This window comes from Camelus ferus, chromosome X, assembly GCF_009834535.1.
Source record: "Camelus ferus isolate YT-003-E chromosome X, BCGSAC_Cfer_1.0, whole genome shotgun sequence".
Taxonomy (NCBI): domain Eukaryota; kingdom Metazoa; phylum Chordata; class Mammalia; order Artiodactyla; family Camelidae; genus Camelus; species Camelus ferus.
Window position 1 is genome coordinate 38753389 of NC_045732.1, and position 26719 is coordinate 38780107.

The 26719-nt window shown below is 41.8% G+C and overlaps 1 protein-coding gene across 1 annotated transcript in view; it reads left to right on the forward strand.

Annotated features, from left to right (window-relative positions):
- The window catches only part of CASK (calcium/calmodulin dependent serine protein kinase), a 290070-nt gene that overhangs the window by 256759 nt on the left and 6592 nt on the right, over positions 1 to 26719 (forward strand). Inside the window, exons 13-18 of the mRNA XM_032474657.1 lie at positions 645 to 841; positions 7273 to 7388; positions 14344 to 14424; positions 14524 to 14604; positions 17691 to 17893; positions 24352 to 24435. Of these exons, the coding sequence (XP_032330548.1) occupies positions 645 to 841; positions 7273 to 7388; positions 14344 to 14424; positions 14524 to 14604; positions 17691 to 17893; positions 24352 to 24435 (762 nt within the window). The remainder of the gene's footprint in view (positions 1 to 644; positions 842 to 7272; positions 7389 to 14343; positions 14425 to 14523; positions 14605 to 17690; positions 17894 to 24351; positions 24436 to 26719) is intronic.

Genomic DNA, 26719 nt, shown 5'->3' on the forward strand with positions numbered 1-26719 from the left:
CGTTTTTCTTCTCTAAGAAGAGTGAAATAGTGAAATACAAATATAAAGCCTAAATCCTGTCTAAAAAATAAAACTGTTTTTAAATGCTTTAAAAGTTTCTTCGAAGTACATTTCAGTTTATCAGCAGTGCATAGGCACACTGCCAGTTGTCATGCAGGCATTTTACAACAAGATCCTAACACAGACTTCTTGCTAGTTTTATATCATGTGCTGCTTTAGGGTTAAAACCTACCCTGAGTGCTTGTGCTTGTGGCTTAAAGGCTGCCCCATGATCATGACAACGTATCCATAATATCAACTAAACGTATGCAGATTTTAAAATGGTAAGCATACGTCTCTGTAATTATAAGCCTATTCTGTTCCAGTAGAAGCACAAATTAAGTCTTCATTTTTATTAAGCAAGCATCTTAAGTGTTCCCTCCAAATAAAAACAGCAAAGATTTGATCCTATGCACATCAAAGGTAGTGCATTGTTTCTAGTGGTAGCAGTTTTTTATGTTGTATTTCCATGCGTCACATTTGCTTTCACCATCTGGTGTCCTGTCTGTATTGTAGTAAGTGTTAGTGTGTGGTTATTAAGTTAGAGCGAACTATTTTCTTTCACATCAGCCTGGCATTTTTTCTTACGAACTCCTGTTTTATAGATCTATGTAAGAGCACAATTTGAATATGATCCAGCCAAGGATGACCTCATCCCCTGCAAAGAAGCTGGCATTCGATTCAGAGTTGGTGACATTATCCAGATTATTAGTAAGGATGATCACAATTGGTGGCAGGGTAAACTGGAAAACTCCAAAAATGGAACTGCAGGTCTCATTCCTTCTCCGGAACTTCAGGAATGGTATGTTTTTGTTGTTTTGGTTTGGTTTATGATAAAAATGAAGCTGGGCCATCCAGTTTTCACGTTGATATTTTATTGTTTTATACGGTAAAACCTGTCTGATATATTCCTTGCTCTGTTAGCCAAACGCAATTCAAGTTAGTCATCCAAGAATTCTAACTTATCAGCACTGAGTGAGCACCTGCTTAGAGCGTCAGGTCTTTGTTTCACACAGGAGAGGAAGGTCTGCAGAGAGGCTGGGTGACTAGCCTCGCGTCACGGTCACATCATGGTCTATAATCAAAGCTCTCTGCTCCTATATGCTGTTCCCATCCTTTTGGAATTGCATTTTTTAAGTGTCCCCTCTCCTTGCCCCTCCACCTGCTCCCACAAGCCCCATTCCACTCCAGCACCAGTGAAAACCCCAAGACAGTATTTAGACACATCAGACAGTTTTTAGAGATGTTTTTAACTGAGAGGGGTCATGGATTACTATATATTTGGTAAAATCTATTTCTGCTATTATTGTTACAATTTGCTTAGTTTAACTATTTTTTGAAAAATGTTGATAGGTTTACCTTTGTTGGTACTTTGGCAATATATCAGAAATCTAGAGCAAAAAAGATAACTTTATGTCCAAGTTTTGTTTCACTTGACAATAAATAACAACCATTAGGGACTGTGCCAGTGCCTTCTAAAATACTTGAATTTGGCTTAAAGAGACCAAAGGCATTAAGTTCATTGACATTTAGAGCTGTTTTGTCACCCATTTTTTTCACTAATTAAAGGGATTTCTCAGTTAATCTCTTTTGCCTGATCACTTCTTTCAACTATCCCATGTTTCCCAAAAATATTCTTAAATTTAGAATGTTGGAGCTGGGAACAACTTCAGATGCCATCACTTTACACGGGGACACATAGGCCCGGATAGAGGACGCAGCAGTCTTCCATCTGGCATTGTCTTTCAGTCTGATCTTCTAGAAACAGTTTAAGCATTAGTGGGAGGAAACGTCATTTTGATGTTGATGTTATCATGTTATTACTGATATTTACATTTTACAAAAATATGTTCTTGTATGTTGCCATATATTAATTTGTTGAAAATAATGATGTAGATTCCAGACCTCTGCTCCCTAGTCAGATCATTTGTATAAGTCACATCTCATCGTTACCTAAAACGCTGTGTCCCATGGAGGAAGCCTGAGAAATGGCCATGGAAAAAGCAGATTTGCTTCCCGTTTCCTATAACAGTGGACTAGGTTATTTGGATCAGTCCTCCCGCTGAAGAAAATGAAAAGTGCTACAGAAAATATGTTTTTGAAAATTACCTTAAAAGCACTGAGAAAACTGAAAAGGTATTGGGAGACTCAGTGACCAATTTTTATATGAAAGCCATTAATCTGAGCAGTAAAACCTAGAGTACCAAACTGGCCCATTTGGCAGGAGGGCATTATTACAGAAACCTTCTCTGCCAGAGGACCAGGGTTAAGACCTAATACGGCCTGTACAAGTAGAAGAATCTGTTAGGAGACACATCCCACATTGTCAGCACTGCAAAAGGCTATCCCTCCAGGTTCAGGGCAAACAGATAAGCGTGCCCTTACTGCCCTTCAGCACTGGGGACTGCAGAGAAGGTGCCTTGTCTGTGAGCGGAGCAAAAGGAGAACAAAGGTCCCCTGAAAACACTGTGGCCGCCGGTCTACCTTGAATGGATTTGCACCCAGGTACACGGAGCCTGGGACAGCCAGGGAAACTCCAGCCACGCGCTTGATATGCGGCTTCCCCTTTACTAATAGTTCCAAATATCTGTTATGGACAAATCAACGTCTCTGAAGGAGAACACTTTTATCCTATGCCACATCCTCAAGTTCCTCCTAACCCCCCACATAAACTTTCTCAATGGCAGCGACCAGCAGGTCAAAATAAGCAGGCACACACAGAAACCAGGGAGCCCTGACGGAAATGACAGGTGCCAGGAAGAAACTCAAGCCCACTTCAGATATTGCAATTAGGAGACCAAAGGTTTTGAACAACTGTGCTTATTAGCAGACTTCTAAAATTCAGTAACAGTCTTTTAAAAAATCTTCAGAAAACAGGAAAAACAATTGAATGGCAAAGCAGGTTTGTAAAAGGACCAAAAGGAATTTCCAAGAACAACAAAAAAATGGAGTAATAAAAACTCAGTGGCCACACACCTACTAGAATAGCTAAAATTGTTTTAAGTTTTAATCAACTGGTAAATGATTAAACAAATGATGGTATATGCATCCAATGGGATGCTGTGAAGCAATAAAAAGGAATGAACTATTGATACAACAACACGGGTGAAACTCAAAATCATTAGGCTGAGTTTCCAGGCAAAAAAGAATATTCTGTATAATTCCATTTATATAAAATTCTAGAAAATGCAAAACTAACCTATAGTGACAGTTTTGTGGGGACTCGAGGAGGGAGGGATTACAGAGGGGCATAAGAAAATTCCTGGAGTGATGAAAATGTTATCTTGATTGTAGTGATGGTTTCATGGGATGTATAGATATGTCAAAACTGATGAAATTGTACACTTGATATATTATGTTCAGTTTATTGCAGAAAAACTGAACTCAGTAAAGCTGCAAAAGCTGTAGAGAGAGAACGAAATTCTAACTGGGATGATGAGGAAGAGGCCCACTGTGCAGTATGTTCCTTAAGACCTGAGTCAGACTTTGAAGGTATAGGAAGGCATTCCCAGCTGAGGGGAAAGAGCAGAGTCCCTTGTTGGAAAAGTGAATTGGTCTCTAGAATGTCAGTGGGCATGCAATACTAATGAGAAAGATTTGAAACAGTACCATCAGCCAGATCCGGAAGCTCTGTTCAGATGTTGCTACCAAGTCACATTGTTCATGTCCTTTAGGTGAAAAATCAGATTTTTTGGACCCAAATGCCTTACCTTATTCTTGATAAATTTCATCTTGTTTGACAAGGCCCATTAGTCTGGTCCTTTGATATGATTTGAGTCCCTGAATCTGTCATCCTTTCCCTTGCCTACTAGATCCTCATCCAAGTCAGCGATAAAATGTTAAACGTGTGTTTGAAATTTCCCTCCAGGTTGACCTAAATTCTAACACGGTTTCCTTGCACTTACTGAGCTAAAAGAAGTAACATTCATTTCCTGAGTGGCTGGTAAAAATCTTTTTCATTCCTCGGTCATTACACCACATATGGCCACACCACAAGTTCCTACTAAGAACTGTTTAATTTTTTTTTTTTTTTTGGTGGGGGAAGGTAATTAGGTTTATTTATTCATTTAACAGAGGTACTGGGGATTGAACCCAGGAACTCGTTCATACTGGGCATACACTCTACCACTGAGCTATACCCTCCCCCCTAATTTTTTAAGTTTATGAACATTTATTATAAGATACTCTATACACTGTAACATAAGCTTCACAAGGTCAGGATTTTGACTCTTTTAACCTGTCAAAAATTCCTCAGTTCTGTTTATGTTTCCGAAGATCCTGTGCCTCACAGAAGCTGTAGTTATGACTGACAGTACATATTGGCTGGGACTGAAAGGCTTCCCAAAGCGAAGGCTTCATCAGCCGCCTCTGTATGCCGCTTAGATCATATATGGAGATTGACTTTGATACTGTTGCTAAGAGTTCACAGTGTTTCCCGATAAATGTCTTTCTCCTAACCAAAAATAAATAAGTAAATTAAAAATAAAGTTCTCAATGAAGAGAGAGTAAGAGACATGGAGGAAAATCTCTTCAGGAGAGTAGAAGAGAATACTTCCCAACTCATTTCATGATGGCAGCATCATCCTGATACCAGAGTTCAATAAAGGCTATTCAAGAAAAGAAAACTGCAGGCCAGTATCCCTCATGAACACAGATGCAAAAATCCTCAGAAAAATGTTAGCAGATTTACTCCAGCAATATATAAAAAAAATTCATTCATCTTGACCCAGTAGAATTTGTACTGGGAATGCACAGCTGGTTCAACATTTGAGAACCAATCAACCCATATGCACAGACTAAAGAAGAAAAGTCCATGTGATCATATCAGTAGATATGGGAAAAGCATTTGTTAAAATTCAACAGCCATTCATGATTAAAACTTTCACAAGCTGTGAATAGAAGGGAATTTCCTTACCTTGATTGAGAGCATCTACAATCAACCTACAGCAAACATTGGAAAGGAAAAAAATATTGCAGGTAATATGATTCTGTGTAGAAATTCAAAGGGATCTATAGATAAACAATTAGAACTAACATAAGAGTTTAGCAAGATGACTGATATAAAATCAATATACAAAATTCAATTATGTTTCTATTTATCAGCCACAAGCAGAAAATAATTTTTAATACCCTATATAATCTGCAGCACCGTAATACTATAAAGTACTCTTGCAAAGAAAAATAGAACTTAAGTTTGATCAGGCCTCTAGATCTAATTAGCCATTTGCAAGAAATGCAAAAGACAGAGTGGCTTACTAAAGACATGATAGGGGTAAAATCAGAAATATCCAGACTCAGAAACTACAAGACAAACAACCAACTTCTGCAACAAATAAATTGCAAGAAGAAAAGGGAGAAGGGGAGGAGGGGAACCTAGAGATTTAAAGGGAATTTAAGGATATTTAAAGAGGATATGATACAAACTTGGATTTTTTTCAAAATAATCTTCGAATGGGTAGGTTGTAAAGAAAACAAAACAAGCCATGATATAGCAAAGCCATTAATAAATGTTGAAGATGTTGAAGAAGCTGGGTTGTAGGTATTTTGGGTTTGTTACACTATTCTCTACTCTTGTATATGTTTGAATTTTACAAATTTTTTAAAATACCATTTATAAAATTTTCTTTTTTAATCAATAACCTAGGAACTAATGAAACAAAGATGTTCAAGACATTTAGAGGATAAATTATAAAACTTATTGAGACATTAAAGAAGACCTAAGTAAATGGAGAGACATACTGTATTCAGAGATTAGAAGACTCAATATTGTAAAGATGTCTCTTTCTCCCAGATTGATTCATAGATTCAATTTGATCCCAACCCTTTTGAAATTAACAAGCTATTTTAAAGTTTTCATGGCAATACACAGAACCAGGAATAGTCAAGATGCTCTTCTAGAGCCTTGCTCCACCGACAGCAAGACTTATTGTCAAGCTGTAGTAATTAAGATAATAAGGTAGGGCTTAGAGATGCTCAAATACGTTGGTGTCACAGTATCATGTACACATACACACTGTATGCGGAGAGAGCTGATGGCTACTCTAAAGCTTTATTAAGTTACATAGTCTTATATAGCAAAGAAGAATGATAAGGGAAATGGTTAACAGGCAGTGTCTGGCTCAAGGTCAGAAGACCCTTTATGTTTTGGTAAATCATGTTCGTGTTGGCATCAGCAAGCCTTACAGCTTATCAGGGCGGAATGTATGAGAAACAGCTGCTTAACAATATTCTTCTTGGACTCAGGTGGCTGTGCCTGTCTTAGGTTTCCCTGCTCTGGGGATCTTACCCGTCCTTGGCTACCCAGCCTTCTCACCTCTGAGTCTGCAGCTTTCTGTAACTTGTTTACCATTCCAGCCCAAGGCTTGTTCCTTTGTTCCCACAGTCGGGGGGCTACAAAATAGACCAATCAAAGAGAACCCCTAAACACTCTCACTCATAGTCACTAGAGTGAGGACTGAATAGACTTATGGTTCCAGAAGTCATGCTGGGACAATTGGGTATCCATTGAGGGGGGAAAAAAAACGAGAAATTGGACCCCTAACTTCACAGCATATACAAAAATCAGTTTCAATGTATTAAAAACCAAAACATGAAAGACAAAACTATAAATCCTTGAGAACATAATATTGGAGAATATCTTCAGGGACAGGGAAGGATTTCTTAAACAAGATATCAGAAATATTCCCCATAAAAGAAAACATTGCTAGATTTAACTAAATTAAAATAGGTTATGTTCATCAAATACCATTCAAAGAGTACAAAGGCAAGCCACTCTGGACAAATTAATTAACCTCTCAGTCCTTTGATCCCCTCATCTGTAAAGCAGTGACACAATTTCATGCGTTGTTAGAAAGATTAAATGAGTTAATGTATGTAAATTTCCTAGAAAAGCAACACTAAATTGATAAAAGCGAGTAAGTGATAGAGCCAAGATTCAAACCAAGCCTGTCTCAACTCAAAATCCCACACCTGTTCCACTGCATTTCATGACTATATATTTAGACTTCTCATCTCTGTTATCAGTTAGTATGTGTTATTTTGTCATAAGCCTGCGTTTTAAAACATTTCTAGGAAATTGTCATGAAAGCCAAGGAGCAACCTTTATCTGAATGATTTTAAAAGTTTGTGAGGAGTATGTTCATGCAGATTCATGTAAACTCTTCAAATGAATGGTTTTTGTCTTTTATCAGCATAAAACTATACATTAGTGTTTTCTTTTCTTTTGTGTGCTAGGCGAGTCGCTTGCATCGCCATGGAGAAGACCAAACAGGAGCAGCAGGCCAGCTGTACTTGGTTTGGCAAGAAGAAGAAGCAGTACAAAGATAAATATTTGGCAAAGCACAATGCAGGTAGGGAAAAGTACGACTTACTGAGACCGGGTAAACATCTCAAAGACCCAAGTAGATGTAACATCTCAATTCCGTCTTCAGAGTTCTCTATCCAAAACTTCCACCATATGAGATCTTCATCAGCTTGCAAAAACTTTAAGAAACCTCTCCCTTCAATTATTATGTTGGTTATTTGCCAGGTATTTTACAGAGCTATACTTTATAGGATGAAAATGCTGTTTAGAAATAGTACTCCCCGGAACTCAAAGAACCCAGTACATTAAGTCCTCCCCTGAGAAATGAGAGATTGAGAGTGTGCTGAGTCACCAGGATTGTTGCCTCCTGGCTGAGATTGGTCTTGAGCAAATACCTTCACTCCTGGCTTCTCTCTGGCCCTTGGACCTTGCCCTGTGACACATTCTAAGGGTGAAGGTGCGTTCTTAACAGAGAGCTGTACTGCAGATGGCAATAATGTTAGATACTAACTTGGTTTGGTCAGTTTCTGTAACTAGTCTTCTTCCTTCATGGTATTTCCTAGAGCCTAAAAGACCAAGAACATTATCTTGGCCTTCCCTTCATGGTATGTTTGTCTGTATGGAAGCTTGCATTCAATTTAAGTCAAAATATTCACTTGTTTGCTAAAAACTGAAATGAATACCAACAAAGCATGCTCTGTCATTGCAGTAGAATTCCCAGAAGACTCAACAGGATGTAACTTAAGTTCAAGAAAATGCATGATGATATAAAGTGGGATTTACTTATTTTCAAGAACTTCTTAATAGGACTCCTTTTATAAGGAGCTTTTTCTGAGGAATTACAAGGCCCAACATTGACATTAGATTAGTTCCCAAGGTTTCAGAAATCACTCCAAAATTCAAACATGTAGCCAGAAAGAAAAAAAAAAAATGAGGTGACTGCAACCATGCATGCCCAATTTGACAGTATGTTTCTGACAAAAATGAAATGCATTTCCGTATGTAGAATATTATATTTTATTAGCATTCACTAGGAAAAATTATTTTGCAACTTTGAATTATTCATTTCTTGATCAGAGAGTAAAAGTGAACACTTGGAAGTACTGTATAATGTGGAATGGAAATGAGTGACCACATGGCTTAATTTTAAATAGTTCAGTTAAGTAAGGAGTCTTTCTCATCACAACAGCTGCATTGTGCCACATTTTTATTTCCAATAAAATGTGTCATTTCTGATTATGTACCACTACAGAACACTAGTCTGATAATGGCTTTTTGTTGTTGTTTTATAAAGGGAAGAAATGTTCAAAGTAGATTAGTTAAATATAATTAGTTAAAACTAATTGTAAATGCTTGAGTAGTACTATTTGAAGAAATTTACTGCAGTATCGGCAGAATGTTGTTTTACACAAAATGTCAATGGTTATTGCCAAGTCTCCATAATCACCTTTATCATTTATCAGCTTCTAATAGGGTCACAAGGTCTGTTGACATTACAAATCTATGTATCACCGTGTAATTTTTACAATAATTTTAAATGGTATATAGATGGCATTAGAATTAATTTTAGCCTAGAAAAGCAAAGAAATGGCCAATTAAGGCTGTCAATTTATCTTATATTCCACTGACGGAGGGCATGTAGACATGAGTATTCAATTTGCCAATATTCTTCAATTCAGCTCTGAGGAAGAGTAAGAAGCCAATTGATTGAAAAACTGGAATCTCTAAATTCTGACAAAGAATCCGTTGAATCATTCACTTCAGAATTTTGCCAGAGAATCAGCATCGCATCTGGTGGCCAGTGTTTTCCACAGTTCACTTTTTCTATTCTTTGACCACCGGGGCATCACTGATCTTCCGTTGTTCCTGTTCTCTCTGATCCATCACAGGTGGTGCTCAGTGGTCCTGCAAACACACCTGTTAGCTTAATAGGCACCCTGAGCCAGGACCAGGAATTAGCACACCTGTGTAACCGTGCAACTCTGGCAAATCACTTGGCTCCTATGGTCCTCAAAATGAGTGAATTGGCTTAGTCAAAATCAAGGATATCTTTTCTAAAATACAGTGGATCTGTTTCCTTCATCTCTGGCCCTGACAAATGACTATCATTTCATGAAGCCAAGTATTCATTTGCTGTCCCTTATCTTAGGCTTTAGCTCTGGTAAATGTTGCCTATTACTTTTGAAGGGTGTATCACCCTTGATGGAAAAGGCAGGAACCTCACAGAGATGGAATAGAATTGCCTTTTCTCTGTTGTCTTTAAACACACCTCCTATCCAAAACCATGGACCTGTGTAAGTGCTTGTAAACACAGAACTAAGAAAGGAGAGGGAGAAGTAGGGGAGACTCGGCACTACCACTTTTGTTATCATGGGCATTTTCCTAAGCACTGGTCTTCTGGCCTCAGAGTCTTCCTCGTCTTGCTTACAGTTCCTTCTGCATGTCAGTGTGTGTCCCTGCCCGAGACCCTCCTTTGATGGAAAGTCTGAGCTGTTTACAAGGTCCTTGCAGAGCCATTCAAGTTTCTTTACAGAACTTGTATTTAGGCTTATTTGCGATTATCTCGTCAGATGTCATCGTTAGGGTTCCCGCCCCCACAAAATCATGGCTCAGGAGCTCTCCTATTAGTTTTCCTGGTGGGAGAAGATGCCCCGCTTTTTTCCTGCACTCTCTAGAGTATGGTGCCTGGCGTGTCCCTTCTGTCACTGTCTCCGCAGCCCTCTTCCCCTTCACCAGACCACTCTTACATTTTGTTCATTATAAAGTTCAGAAGGACCATTTGCTTACTAATTACCTTGACTTTAGAAATGAAACTATCAGGAAGCTTAAGTATTTTATCAGCTGTTCTGCTTTTAGCTATGATGAAAGTTTATCCCAATACGTGGTGTTGCCTATATAAAGAATTGCTCTAAAAGGAACACGTACTGTTGACCTCTGTTGGGAAGGCGGATGCTTTGAGAACGTTGAAATATCATAGTCTTTAATACCAAGAACTAGTCAAATGGGCTTATAGGCCACAAATCAAACTGTATTTCGGAAGGATGTTTTCTGGCTTATTCAAAAGTTGATTGTGAAATACAGTGGGGGTTCTTCCCTTAGTCCTCGGTAAGTTAAAACAAGGGCCATGTTTTGTTTTCTGCTTCAAATCTTTGAGAATTCAGCACGTATTGATGGCAAGATCCAAACCTTATCATTAAATTTTGAAGTTGTTTATATTTGTAGTAAAAATGAAGGATGAGAACTTTGTCAATATCTAGAACTGATGGAAATGAAAAATACTACAATTATCTCCATTTCTGTCACCAGGAAATTCCACATGTCTAGTTAAACCAGAATTCTTTTTTTTAAATTGGGTTTATTTATTTAATGGAGGTACTGGGGATTGAACCCAGGACCTCGTGCATGCTAAGCACGCGCTCTACCACTGAGCTCTACCCTCCCCCTAAAGCGGAATTCTGTTCAAACTATGTTGCCTCCATCTCACATTATAAAGTGGCAGTCTGTTAGCTGAATGTGACCCATAAATTTAAGTTTTGTTTTCCCCATACACACGTTTAAAATAACTTAATTTAGTTACCACATTTGAAACCCAGATATTTAACATGAAATCTGGGTTTCTACCTTCCTTTGAAAGACCAGAGGGTGTGGAAATATTAGGCCCACTTTCTCCCGTAGTGACTCTAAGCTGTTAACATCCCTTTTGGATGGACACTCATTCTCTAGGACCCATCGTCTCCAGGGCTCCATTCTTGAACCTGGCCCCCTCATTCAGATGCATTAGCTGCAAACACACCTGTAACACACCTGCAAACACAGCTGTTAACACACTGCGGGCATTGGAGTGTGCACTCGGCCCAGGGTTACCAGCGTGCAGTGCCTTTTCTAAGTGTAGGTTTGTACAGTATTTAAAGATACTTGTAGCCTTTCCGACTGAGACAATGAATCGATGTTAAAGGCTTATTTATGGAAAATATTCTACTGGAAAGTAGTTACCTAAATACTTTAAATGTCATGAACATTGAGTAGCTTACCAGGAAATCAGGATGATGTCAGCAAAGTATGTCAGACAGTATTTCTGAAGCCTTGGGAATGGATTTGGTTATGGTGTGTGTAATGTTTACAGCAAATACCTTTTCTGCAACACACGAAAGATTTTTAGCCACATAAATTTGTTGCAGAAAGCAGTCATGCTGCTGGAGGAACTGAACTCTTGAGGCATTGAGATTCCTCAGCCCTAGGACTTCCAAAATCAGTTTAAGATCAAGTTACTAATGTAAACTTTTTTTAAAGCCTTCATTAATTCATTTTTTTAAATGTTAGAGCCCTGAACACAGTGGTATTTAAATATCCTGAGATTCCCCATTTACATGCACACATAGGAACAGAGGATTTCTACAGTACCAACTCATAGGTGTGTTTATGCCTAATACCACAGATTAGTACTGTTGACTTTAAAAAGCTACTACCATTTTTTCTTTAATACAGAGAACTCTAAAGACGACCAAAAGTGGCCCATAATCTCACTGCCCTGTTGACATCTTTTTAATAGTAAAAGTGATAGGCACACGTGATTAGAAAAGGTCCAAAAGGAGGTCTTCCACACCTACACTCCCTGAAGGTTTCTTATAACTATTCCCAGACACAAGGTGTATACATATGCTAGTATATCAAACCCACTGGCTTTTATATAAGGGTATTGTTGAATTTTTATTAAACTGAGTTTGTTTCTTAATGTGATTTATTTGCCTCGTGTTTAGAATATTGCATGGTAAAGTTTCTTTTGTGCATATTATACTTTTATTTTACTAATATATTAAAAGTCATATTTCAATGACCCCTGTACATTTTTCATGCTGTCTTACTCCCAATGGCCTCTGTGCATGTAAGTAACCTGTTGAGTGACTATGCCTCTTTGTTTTTGGTGGTTTCCTCTCATTAAGTCCTTTTTCTTTAATCAGCAAACAGCTTAAAACCTTTAAACGTTGTCTTTAAGTATTCTCCTTACATTCGTTGTGTGTTGTATTTAAAATATCCCTTTTTATTGTTTCTCAATCCTGTGACCATGTGGTGATTTCACTTAGACCAGAATAACCTCTTCATGCTACTCGTTTATGGTTAAGATACTGGTGTGTAACATATCTGTTCATCCGTTTGTCGTGTTGATTGTTGATCTCTAACTCATGTGTTTGGAAAAAATGACTTAACTCAGTAGGACTGGAGTCAGGGCTGTGTAGAGGGAAAGGGATGTGTGTATCACTCAGAAAGCTGTGTCATCATCTGGCTCTTGTGTGAGATGCTTATTTTTATATATTAAAACATATCAGCTTGTTGATGGACCTTTCATAAGCTTACTTTTCTTAATGGAAATGTCACTGAGAGGGCAATAGTTATAAAAAGCAGTGCCGTAAGCTCTCCTGCTTTTATTTTTGCAACCCGTTACTCCATTACCACTGCAGCATGACTAGCGAGCTCTGCCACCCAGAGAACCTCATGTTCATTTTGATTTTGTGAGTCTGCCATTCTAAACACAGAAAGCATTTCTGGGTTTTTAGCTGTTGCTAGAGAATATGCTTTAAAGTCTTTTAGTCAACCTTGGAATCAGGTTATCAAACGAAAACAAATGCACAAATACCCATTAACATGCACTAACCCTTATTTTAACATATTGTGTTTCTTTTTTCTTTTTTTTTTTTTTAAGTAGTTTCGAGAATGATACTTTGTTTATTTCTGGTCTATTGCATTCCAGAATATCCTATTCTGCATTTTAAGGTTCTTTGCTACCGGGAAGATCACAAGTGTTAAGGACTGAGCTGATATTCAAAAGCATTTGGCCGTATTGTTTCAGGGAGCAGAAGCTTCTCTTAATGGTTGACAGGAGCATCCTAGATTCCTCTATTACACCATGGAATCAGTTTCATGGAATTTACTTCAAATCCTCTAAAATCCAGAGCTTATTGAATAGTCCTTTAAAAATAAGAAATTTCAGTGTGCGCCTGTGGCAGGATTTGGGTAGTGCGACAAGGGAAAACTTTACAGGAAGGACAGACGCATGATCTTAGCCTTCTTGTGAGAATTTTCAAATACATGTACATGAGAATTGGATTCCGTTTTAAACTTCAGCAGGAACAGTCGTCTCAGGAAATTTTTTGTAAGAGTTTTGTTAAGAAGCAGGTTTCCAAAAAGTATTTTTTAAAGTATTCCTTCTCAGTCTGTAATGGTTAGAGAACTCCCCTTTTGCAGAGGTTTCCAAGCTCAGACTCTGCTTCGTGCCTCTCTCCATTCCGTCCGTCCTGATTTACCGCACACGGGCTGACGAAGTTTGGGGCAGGGGAAGCACGTTGCCCTACTTACTTGCCCAAGACTTTCCAGTGAGTGGATAGCTGGGTGACAGTACCACTTGTGAGATGCTCATTTCCAAAGCTTGTGAAATCATAGTCACGGAACTTGACTTTGAAAGAATCTGGCATGCTACCTTCCACATTCTGTTGAAAGAAAGAACCGTCAAGTTAAAAGACCAGCGGTCCATGCATCTCTCATCCATCCCTAGAAATAATCTAGCTGGTCTCTTTCTTGGTTAACTTTAGTTGCACTCATGCTATATTCATGTTGGTCACTGTCTGCAGACTTTTTCTTTTCAGTATTGCTGATTTCCTAGAATTGCAAAAATATGAACAGCATGTGGTTTTGAATGAATTCATATGATTTGTTGGATACTGCATGAAAAGAGATGCAGTATCTTTTACAAGTGGAATTTTATGCATGTGCTCAACATATCTTTGGATGCCCCTGGTTCTAAAGTGCATTTTCATGGGCATAAAAATGAAATTCTCCCGAAAGGTTATAGGACTTATGTTACATGTAAGCTATATATCATAAGTTGGATTCATATTTTTTAAGATGTGGTTTTACAGTAACTTTAGTTTTGCCAGTAAAATTAAAATTTATAAACGTGAAATATTCCTTCCATAAATTTACCTTCCTTCTAAATCTTTACATTTTAGTGTTTGATCAATTAGATCTTGTTACATATGAAGAAGTAGTAAAACTGCCAGCATTCAAAAGGAAAACACTAGTCTTATTAGGTAAGTTTGCGTGCATGAGTGGCTTTCTTATTCTCATCTTCAAAACATTTTATGAACGTTATTAACAATTGTCAATTTCCTTTTTGAAAAATGACATAGGTGCGCATGGTGTTGGGAGAAGACACATAAAAAACACCCTCATCACAAAGCACCCAGACCGGTTTGCGTACCCTATTCCACGTAAGCAACGTCTCCCTCTCCTTTATTTTGCCTAGTACTTTTTTCTTAATTGAAGTAGTCAGTTAACAATGTTGTGTCAATTTCCGGTGTACAGCATAATGCTTCAGTCAAACATGTACATATGTATATTCGTTCTCATATTCTTTTTCATTATAGGTTACTACAAGATATTGAGTACAGTTCCCTGTACTGTACAGTATAAACTTGTTTATTTTATATATAGTAGTTAGTATCTGCAATTCTCGAACTCCCAATTTATCCCTTCCTGGCCCTTCCCCCGCTGGTAACCATAAGCTTGTTTTCTATGTCTGTGAGTCTGTTTCTGTTTCGTAAATAAGTTCATTTGTCATTTTTTTAGATTCCACATATGAGTGATATCATATGGTATTTTTCTTTCTCTTTCTGGCTCACTTCATTTAGAATAACCATCTCCAGGTCCATTCATTCCTAGTACTTTTTTAATCGTGTAATATACATATTTTTTCTGATTACATAAGTAGTAACTGTTCATTATAGGAAGTTTGGAAAAATCCAAAAAAGAAAAAGAAGAAAATGAGTTAACAATAATCCCAGTAGTGCTAGCAATATTTTGTTGTCTATCCTTACAGGCTTCTTAGTGCTAACACGGGTCATGTGTATTTGTTTGTTGTTGTTTAACAAAACTGGGCTCATACAGTCCGTTTGTAACCTAATTTTTCCCACTATGTCATAAGCATGACCCTGATAAATTATTCTTAAAAAAAAAATATTTGAATGATAATCTAGTTTTCTGTGATACAGCAATATTTTCCTTAGTACCTAAATTGATGGCTTTTAGAACCCAGTGTGCTTTCCATTGTTTATTATAAAGAATTTTAAATCTGTAACATTTTATTCCCCTTATTTTCTATATCTTATCCTTAATCTCTTGCCCTCTTTGTTTCCTCAAGTATAAAATGAAGTAGTCCCAGGAAAGTAAAAAGGATTTGAGATCATGTGAAGCACTTAGCAGATACTGGATCAATAGTAGCCATCTTGCCACTATCATTTATTTTATTATTATTATTATCATCATTATTATTCCAAAGTTTAAAATTTGAATCCCAAAAGCTTTCTAGCAGTTAGAGCTTTGTTCAGAGTGGGAAGAGCTGAAGGAGAATGATTTTTAAGAGCAACAGGAGAAAATGTGAAGAAGAGTGACTCTGTCCATCCTGTAGGGCCCTCTGATGCCAGGTCAACACCACTTACTGTTTTCTCTACGCCCCAGAGAGCTGTGAGGCTTCATAAGAACACCCTCATCCCAGAACCCTGTCTGACTGACACAACAAAAGAAATTCATTAAATATCGTTTCAGTTGGTACCACTGGAGTTTTCTAGTAAAACACTTAGAAATGTCCTTTTAATTCTCCTTACATCTAGATCATGGGTACAGCAAGCTTAAGTAACATCTGGTTTCCTCTTGACCACATAAGCAATGGAACTTGCATGTTATTAAATGGCCAATTAACTAGCTTGGTTTTAAAGCATGCTGCTGCAGACCCCAGTCCTGTCTCCTTGCTGTCATATTTGAGCCCGAATATGTCTGTAACATGTTTACCTGCCAGGATGACTGAAGGTAGGACAGCATCAACCTAGTATGCTGCTGGGGGGAGGGTGTAGCTCAGTGGTAGAGTGTGTGCTTAGCATGCACGATGTCCTGGGTTCAATCCCCAGTACCACCTCTAAAATAAATTTTTTGAAAAAAAACCCAATTCCCCACCCAAAAGAAAAACACTGTAGGGGAGTGAACAGCTCACAGAAGTACAGCATATGCTTAGCATGCACAAGGTCCTGGGTTCAATCCCCAGTACCTCCTCTATAGATAAATAAATAAAGCTAATTACCTCCCTCACCCAAACAAAAAACAGGGGAAAAAAAAACATAGTATGCTGCTGCTTCAGCGTTTTTTGTGTCTGGAGAAAGGGTTCTTCTTTTCTTTTAAACATCCACATTTTGACGTCCATAAGCATGTGGCAGTTCTGACAGCCTGGCTGGGGCAGGAGAGGGGGAACTCCCCATGGGTTTGGACCCATGTACAACCAAGAGTGGTGTAAATTTCTTCTTGCTGAAGGAAGAAAAGAAGCAAAGGGAGAAAGAAAATTAAAACTCATGTTCCTGGCTTGTCTAGAAAAACATTTCCTAGACTGTGTTTTGCAGAATACTGGTCCTCTTGGTATCCCACAGAACTAGACTTATTGGCAGATATTTTAGTATACACTCACTCAGGTCAGGGGTCCACAAACCTCTTCTATGAAGGACCAGGTAATAACTATTTGAAGTTTTGAAGGGCATATGGCCTCTGTCACAACTACTCCACTGCCACTGTGGCATGAAAGCAGCCATAGACAGTATGTAAACACATGAGCGTGGCTGTATCCCTATAAAACTTTATTTACAAAAACAGACAGTGGGCCAATCTGGCCCACAGGCCATAGTTTGCCAATTCCTGGTCTAGGTCTTTCCTAGCTATCATGGCCACATATGGCTTCAGTCACTGTGTTTTCAATATGCCATTTGCTGTATTCTAACATTCTTTTGCATGCTGCTGTAGACCAGCACTGTCCAATAGAACGTTCTCTGACAATGACAGCATTCAGTAGCTGCAGTGTCCAGTCCAGTAGCCACATGTGGCTATCGGACCCTTGAAATGTGGCTAGTGAGAATGAAGAACTGAAAAAATTTAAATAACTATATGTGGTGTTCATTTTTTTTAATTCTTTTTTCCTTCTGTTTAAGACCTAACTGCATTAAGGCATACAGTGAGTTCCATTAATCTTGGGTCATTTAGTGTCTTTCCCCCGTGGTGATCCATGAAGGGATGAAATAGATCCCATCTAAACACTGAAAGATTCACCAAAGCAAACAACTAGCCAGCTACTGTGGTCCAATATGACATAAATACGACTTCTAGAATTTACTTCTACAAAGATACTGGGGTTTGGGGCAAGGCATGAGACATACTACAGAAGTCACAGGTTTTAGGAAGAGATTGAGTTTCGGTAAGTCCATTGGGAGCATCAGCTCATAAGCTCAGCCCTTTAAACCTCTCTGGATATGTAACTTTGTAGATACAACCAGACCTCCAAAGAAAGATGAAGAAAACGGAAAGAACTATTACTTTGTATCTCATGACCAAATGATGCAAGACATCTCTAATAACGAGTACCTGGAGTATGGCAGCCACGAGGATGCGATGTACGGGACAAAACTGGAGACCATCCGGAAGATCCATGAGCAGGGGCTGATCGCGATACTGGACGTGGAGCCTCAGGTACTGCCCGCCCCGCCCCCCCCCCACCACCACCACCACCACCAGTCCCTGTCAGCCTGCTGCATGCTCAGCTCAGGTTCTGAAATCAGAAATGCCATCAGAACATCACAGGTCACGTGGTAATCTCATTAGTAAACTACAGGGAAGTGTCATTAGACTTAGAAGCTCCATAAAGTGCCTGATGAGGTCTGTGCCTGCCAGAAATCCTACACTGGTCTGATCTCAGGATGTATCTGGCACTTTGTTAACACGACAGCCACCTTTCCTGTCTTGGTACAGCTCACACTGGACCATCAGAGCCTCCGCCAGCATCCTATGTTAATCGCCAGCGAGAAACGCTGATCCTGGGGCCTGGGTCTGAAACACAGCAGTAGCTTTATGAATGCAAACACGAGGGAGCCCGGGGGCTGTCAGACGGAGCAGGGTCTCAGCCTCTGCCAGCTCTCTCCTGAGGGACGATGCCTGACCCTGAGCTAAAACGAGGGAGGGCACGGAGCACTTGGAGAGGACTCAGAGCTAGACACAGAGACGGCAGATGATTTGCAGATGCCCCCCATGCTGGAAGCAATAGGGGTCACTACACCTGAAAAGGAGAAAGCCAAAGGCCTTACACCAGCAACGCTGACAAGCTGTTTTTCACGTCTGAGGAAAAACTCAGCAGAAGTGGCATTCAGCCCAGTAGGAAGGATTTGGGTGTTGTAGACATCAGGGCAGGTTATAGGAGGCTTGTGGGTGCCCGTGTGACTCCCAGCCCGACCTGTACCGAAAATCCCTCATCACTCATAAATGGAAGCAGAATACAACCTGGTGAAACAGTAGACCAGCTCCCCTCAAGCAGGCTTGTTTTGTCACAAGGCTTAGCTGGCTATCCCAGACGGGGACGGTCCCTGTTCAAGGGCCACTGTATGAGACTTGGGGTCAACTAGTCATCCCCAAAGGGAGGCTGGAACCAGCATGGCCAGGGTCTCTGTGACCTGCGGCCTGACGGCTTAGTTACTCGGCTCCAAGATCCTAGCATCGTGGCCAGTGGGTTCATCCGTTTCTGTGTCACAGCACCTGATGGGGTTCTTGAACTTGGAATCAGGTTAAGGGGCTGGGGAGGAAAGCAACAGAAGGTGAACATGATACAGTTTACTTAACAGTTAACTTGGACCTTTATAGAACTAAATATGTGACGTGTAACACAGATGATTTTTGTTTAACTACTAATCCCTCCTTACTAGGGATTGGAAAAACCTTCTGGCCAGGGGTGGCTAGAGGTAAAGTCTCAATCCTGGTCCTGGTCTTCGCCGTCCTCTCCTTGGGTTCCACACTGGTCTTCACCTGAACGTCGTTTTCTGCTGGTAGTAATGTCTCTTAGAAGTATGCTGGCTGCAGGCCTCCTCAGACCCCCTCTGCATTACCTCCGTCCACTTTCCAGGGCTTTCTGCTTCACCTGCTGCTGCCGCTGCCACCATTGCTGCCACCGCTGCTCCATCCACTCCCGTCATCCAGCTCTCCCCTCGCCCTCGCCCGGTCATGCGCTGCTTTGCACTGCTGAACGGGAGGCACTTCTCTCGGCCTTAGCAGGATGCCCACAGCAGTGACTTTCACGGGTGGCCCTCGGCCCGGGCTGGGCATCTTCCCTGCTCCCTGTCCGCTGGATGAGCTCACTGCATTCTTCCCCTCCCGTGTCCCATGTCCCCTCCTCTCAGAACTGTGCTCCCGGGAGAGATCAGGATCCTGCTCGCTGCCTGAGCCTCTTAGGGCCTGTGGCCCTCGGGCCAGGAATCACCCAAGTCCCACTCCTCTCATAGGTCTGGTTGACCACTCTGGTCCCAGGCTCTCCCGCCCAGGGTCCCCGGGCCCAGTCCTGCCAGCGCAGGGGCCCCAGGGTCCGCACCGCCTGGGCTTTGCCTCCAGGCCTCTCTCTGCCTTCAGCCCACTCTCCCCCTGGGGGAGGCGAGGCCCACACCCTGCCTTCAGGATGCCCGTGGCCATGACCACCTGCTGTCAGGCAGAGGCTCACGGCTCCGGGGGCTCTCTTCTCCGTGCCCTTTCCCGCCGGCCCGGGTGACTGCCCGCGCCGCTGTCTCTCACGGACATTTTGAGATGGCTTGCCTCAACCAGCTTGTCTTAGGTACTTTTAGTTTTGTGCCAGGAGCTAAGAACACAAATAAGATGGCAAGCTGGTGAGGATGAAATTCCTTCCTCAGTGTTCATTGGAAGCTCTCCATAACGGGAGGAGTGCCATGTGGCATTTTTAAAACCCTCTCACTTGTGCCACTGCTGACACGACTTCACTCTGGGGGAACCACAGAGAGCCCGCCTGCCGCCGGTGGTCTGCTCATTTAGGTTGTGCCATCGTAACTGATTTTAGACAATTTGGGCCAAATTCAACACATGTCTGACAATACTATATAAGATACTGTCCAACTTTAAACCCCGAGGACCATGTAGAGACACTGAACTAGGAGAAAATGAGTAACCTGGCTTCTTTTAAAATAGTAAGAAATAGATTGTGTTTGTTTCTACAGTGCTCTGTATTTTCCCAAGCATTCGTACTCCTCCCCTGATCCTTGTAACCCTGAGACAGATATCAGTATCTCCTTTTGGAGATGAAGAAACCAAGGCTTAATGTAATTGTGACCAACAGCCTTGGTTTGTATTTGGGGTTTTTTTGTTTGTTTGTTTTTGTTTTTTTAGTGAATCCCAGCCTCCTTTCACTGTGCCATCCTAGAAGAGTTAACCCCGAGAGTCCCTGAGCTGGTCCACCTTGTGTGTAGCAGTACAGTTTAAATCTTTGTGTTAGCATTTAGAAAAATCTGTAAGGCAGTCAAACCTGATGAAAGCTATAGAGCTAATTTCTCACGGAAACAAAGCCGTGGCTTGGAAAATAACAAAACTGGAATAGGTCCAGTGTGTAATGAAAACACTTTCAGATTTTAGTTTTATTCTGATTTGTCCATTTGCTGCATTGAAGAGTTGACAGTAGCAGAACTTTTGTGGGTTTGCTTTTGGTCCTGGAGGGAAGGGTTGTCATCAAGGGTAGGTACAGTGTTGTTAGGAATCTGGGCTTGGAAACAAGAGCCAGGTTCTGACTAAGGGCTGTTTTATTAAATCAGTTGGCTCTCCTAAGAGTGTTTCTGGGGACACTGTGCTCTTCCTTAAACCCTTAGATTTTTGTACAGAATGACTCAGATGCTTGCCCTTAAGTACTTTTTAATTTTGCAAACCAGGTTAAGTCTTAAGGAAATCTACTTAGATACTTGGTCCAGTGAGTTTTTATTCCTTGAGGGTAGTAACCTGAGATTAATTATTGGCCATAGATGAGCCATTAAATCAATGTCTCTCCACTAAGGAGAACTAAAGAATTAGCTTTAAATGTTCAATTAATGCTTCTTTGGCTGTTTGAATCCAACATATTTTCAGTGATCTTTCTAGAGTCTTTCTCCCCTCTCTGGGATTCAGAAAGAGATATTTGCCTATAAATATTAACAAATTTGTGTCTCATCTTAAAAGCTAAAAAGGAAAAGGGTTTAGAGCACATCTTAAAGCCACCTATTAATGGCCTGAGGGAGGGGTATCTTGCAAAGCAATTCCATTTCTGTTCCTGAACATTAGGCCAGCTGAGGCCGCACACAAAATGGCACCCCCCTCAGACCCATCAGTAGAGCAGAGAACAACTGGGGACATGTGTGGTGACTCTGCTGAAGATTTAAGGGCAACTAGGCAAGAATATCTCAGGCAGTATTCAAGGCACCTTACAACTTTTGCAAAGACAGTAATACAGGCTAGAAAGTTAAAGCCATGAAAAGAAGGAGGAAGCAAATATACGAACCATAGAGGCTACTGAAGTTAATGTGATAAACGTGAAATGTAGCTCTGAACTTCCTGGCAACCAGGCCGAAAAGGAGAATGTCACGGATCACATAATTTTCATCTAATAGAAGTATGCCTGTTCTTTCCTTGGAATTGCTATATTCATAACCTGATTTGTAGACATAGGAGGCATTTGGCAGCATGGTAAGTATAGTCGTCATTGACAGTTCCTGTCTCTGGGGATGGAGACTAAGGGCGTGAAGGCAGTGCAGAGAAGGGTAGTCTGCAGCGAGCTGATGGTTTCCACGTGATGGGTTTTCTGGCGTAACATACCAGCAGGCTAGAACTTAAAATGTTCAGAAAATTGGGAGGCTCTCAGGCTGGGGTCACTGAGTGGAGAAAAGGACATTCTACACCTGGGGTGGCATTCTCGACTTCATCCCTGGGTCCCACTCAGCATCTAGGCTGCGTGGCCTGCCACCTGGCACTCGGAGGAGCTTCAGGGATGGAAGCAAAGGTAGGGACTGTGCCTTAGGATTCTTTCCCCATCTAAGTCACCCAGAAGGTGGCTCTGGGTGGGTGTCAGGTGATGACGAAAACTTGTCTCAACTGACCCTAGAGTCACCTGATTCATAGCACAGGAAGGATAGGAAAAAAGGACATCTCTAAGTGAAGATCCCTGTTAAGCTCGATTGAGCTCAACGTGGACTATTTCACGGTGTTTGTTTCTTGCTAGTCTTCAGTCACAAAAGGATTTGCAGAGATGCCAATGACCTCTTTCAGAAATAAACATATGTGAGTTTGACAAGCTTTCTCCCAAGGGGGATCCAAGGCTGTGACTGTCACAGGTAAAGCACTTGGATGGGTGGGGAAAACAGTAGGCCCAGCTCCCTTACCGACGAGACACTGCAGCTGAAATTCGGAAGCATAAGCCTCGTGAAGGTGAACCTTGCACTAAACGGAAAAGTCAAAACCTTTACTAATTCATGCCCTTATATTCATAGAGGCCAAGAGATTCCCTTCAGCCACAAAAGCACAGTGCCTTCTAGTCAAACCTGCCTCAAAACAGATTTTGTGAAAATTGTAGGTACCGCTTTTACATTTTTGTTTGATCATAGGACAACTTCTGCCAGGTGCCATTTGGGGGATGGGGGTGAGCGCTGAACAAGACGCAGCCCCTGCCCTCAAGATGCTTACCCGCCAGTATCCAGGCACTTACATTTCCAGGGTGATGGGCACCACAGATGCCCAAGTGATGTTGGAGCACACGAGAGGGGCACCTGACCTCGGCTCAGAGCTCCCAGCGGCCTTTCAGGAGACAGACCACGCAGCCAAGCAAAAGGGAGAGTGAGGACAGGGGGACAGAGCATCCAGGCAGAGAGGAGCAGGAACAGGCGGGCCCTTCCTGGAACTAAAAGTGGTTCAGCAAGGCCAGTCCGTGGAGGGGAAGCGGCAGAGAGAGGCTGACGGGGTAAACATGGACCAGCTCATGAGGGAGGGAACTGACATTCATGCTAAAAAGGGTACATTTTATCCCAAGGCCAAGAGGGAGCTGTTGAAGGGGTCGGAGTGGAGGAGCGGCGCGATGGGATTTGCATTTCCGAAAGCTCATTCTAGTGACACGGTTCAGTATGATTGCAGGCAAAGCAACCAGTCCACATGCTGCTACTGCAAACCAGGCACAGGAGGGGGGAGGAGGAACAGGGCAAAGCAAACCACTGAAAGGCCACTTAGAAAGCAAACGATGTGGATAGCAGAATAGACTTGTTAAATTCTTGTCTAAAGGAGAGTAAGATAGTCACCCCTGATGCAGACTAATTACACATCAGTCCCTTGTGAACTGTGTGCCTGGATACACCGGCTTTTGTGGCGGGGCTGGGAGGCGGCTGTAACCCAGGAGAGGAGCAAAAGCAGTAACCCTTACAGAATCAACTCCCGCAGTGGTGGGTGTCTGCTTCGCCTTCTATCTGTACAGACTAGGAGCTCGCACGGTTAGAGGTTTCTGGTGCCTTGGCAGGGAACCTCAGAGGTCCCTCTCCCTTTAGTGCAGCATCTTCTCTTGGGCCTGCAAGTTCCCCACAGCCACATGGCTTCTCCAGTGGCTCCAGGCTCCATCCCGGACAGGTCTCCCTTCCCTGTGGGTCCCAGAAGGGGCGGGCTTCCATCAGGGTACCTCAGAAGGCCTGTGTCAGCGTGAACACCGGCCTCGTGGTCACTGTGGCCAGGGTCTGCTCTCCACGTTAGCAATCTGAAATGTGAAGTGCAGTGTCGTGGGCTCCCGATGGGTGCTGAAGCCAGCCTGCTGGTCTGAGCCCGCACCACAGTGCATTACCTAGAGGTTAAAATTCAGGTAACAGTTGACAGTCAGGTTTAAATGAACATTAACCAGCATAATCAGTGTTCACTTTCCTAAAGGAAAATAAGTTGGATGGATTCGTGAGATTCATAAGAATGTCCAGTTTGTCAGCTTTTATTTGTTGATGGCTCTTGTCCATCCTTTGGCTGATAAGTTGTTTACAAAGTTGGTCAATTTAATAATACCTTGCTAGAAATTTGAATTGAGGGCTTTTCCAGGTGTGTCATTTTCTATGGAACCACTTGAACATTGTGCGTTAGTTATTTCTTCTTTTAAGTCTCAATTTCTTTTTTTTGCACAGGCACTGAAGGTCCTGAGAACTGCAGAGTTTGCTCCTTTTGTTGTCTTTATTGCCGCACCAACTATCACTCCAGGTTTGAATGAGGTAAGAATGAATCTGTCTTTCCCCTAATCAGCACACCCCAGAGTAAGGATGCATCTGCATTGTGCATTTAGGACCAAAGCCCCATCTCAGTAAGCCAGCTAAACAAAGCTCCGCTTTGTTCTTGATGCCGGCCACTAAGATTTCCCGAGCTTGAGGTCCTCTTTCAGGTTTAGGAATTAAGCAACATGGAGAAGTGTGGTTCTTCTGTGATCAGAGTCATGAGGCAAGTTCAGGCTTTAGTCTCCAGAAGTCAACCTGCAGCCTTATCCGTTAAGTCTGCTCTGTCCAGGGCAGAGTCTTTCCAGGAGGCCCCGCCCCACGGGGCTGTGCTGAGAGCAGTGGGCCCTGGGCCAGCTCTGGGCCAACCATCGCTTTGCCCGAGGAGAACTGTAAGCAATCTATAACCTCGGTGGGGCTGCCCAGATGCCCCTGGGCAATCTGTGGAGTGGAACCCATGCAGAATTTCTGCCCAGACCCCTGGAGACTACACCAAACCTAGATGTGAGCTCTGTCCCCTCTCAGGCCCACTCAGTCGGCAGCACCCTCTAGCACCAGGCTGGTTTCGGCAGCCTTCTGTTGCTGGGCAGATAAGAAGGTCATTACAGCTTGCCTGGTAAGTATTTTGCTGCTTATCTGCTGCGGGATCATCCTGCAGCCGAAGCGCTACACACAGTTATCCTGAAGAGCGTCACCCCTACGGGGCCCAGAAACCCCCAGGAAGCTCTTGGCCCAGACTCACCCAAGTTGATGACAGTAAAATCGAGGCTTGGAAATGTTCGCTTTGTGTCCCTTTAAGGAAGGTTAAATATTTAGGCTCATATGTCACTCATATTTCCGGTCATCATTTTTTGTCATTTCATTTGCAAAAGATGTATTCCTGGGTAAATTCTGCTTTTCCATCTTACTGAATACACAAACATGTTTGAAACGCCACATTGTGGTTAGCTCTTAACTTTGGTTACCATGTATTTTTCTTGAATTATCATCTTTGCTTTGTTTTTGTTTTTGCCTGTTTTCCTGCCCTCTTACTAATTTTCCATAGCTGCCAAAATGGTGCAGAAAATTGCCTGTAAGTACCAGCTAGGTGATGAAACACAGCCTTGTTTCCTCTCATAGATTTAGAACGTAGACATTTTGTTCCCACAAATCCTTGCTTTTGCTATTAGAATAAAGGCATTTTGTTTTCACTGAGTTAAAAACTCTGCTCATGCGTAAGTCAGGCCTGCAGACAAGCTGTTGTAGAGGAAGAAACTGGCAAATGACAGCTTCATCTTAGGAGATCCTTAAGAGGGAGCTTTATTATTTGGGGAAGAGAACCACGTTAAAAATCTTATCCTTTCAGCCATAAGTTTTCTTGAACGTTTTCATCAGCCCAGCTTTGTGAGCAAATTATAAGCTCTGCTAGTGGTTTGAAGCCCAGGACTGTGTATTCCAATAGAATCCCCCAGCCCAGAGTGATGTGGTAGAAACTTCCTTCTCGTACTGGTAGGAAGCACTCCTATCTTTGGGTGAATCCATGTTTCCTAAAATGCGGCTTTTGCTTTGTGTTTATTGTAAAGTAAAGCCACAGTGAAAATATTATGCTTTTTAAGTGCAAGCAGAAAGTGTGTTGATATGGCCTTAGAAGGTGATGATTAACTGAGGTCTTATCCACACTGAAGTAGTCAGCACCTAACATCCAAAGCATGCCATGTCCTGCTTTGAAATTCCGGTAGAAGAGGACAAAAGAGGTAGGACAGTCTCATTTCAGAGTGTCCTGATAGAAAAGATTGAGTTCTCAACTTTTCTGGCGTGTGTCCATCCCCACTGTGGTGTCGTGATGGACTCGAGTGTCCTTATTTCATCTCAAATCCCCTTGCGAGACGGTGGCACCCACAGGCCAGGGCTCGTCAGGAAGCATCTTTTACGAATGACAGGCGGGCCTCAGAGAAGGAGCGGGGTCCTGGGCTGGCAGTGCGCGCCTCTTTCAGTTTTTCTGGAGCTCTGTCTGTCATCAGGGGCCCCCATTTCCTAGTAGACTTTCTCCGTCTCTAGATGATAGCATTAACGCTCACCAAATCCTGTAGTGGCCAGTCTCGGTCAGCCAAGTGCTTGTTCTTTCAGTATCATTTATTAAGCACTTACTGTGTACAAGGCACAATGCCAAGTGCTGGGCACAGCAAGGCAGACTTGAGCTCTAGTTGGGGAGAGAGATACTAATCGAATGGCTATTTGATTGTGTCTGTACAGATATTTAAGACTCAACCCAACAGCTCACCTACCTGGTGTTGAGGAAGGCGGAGGT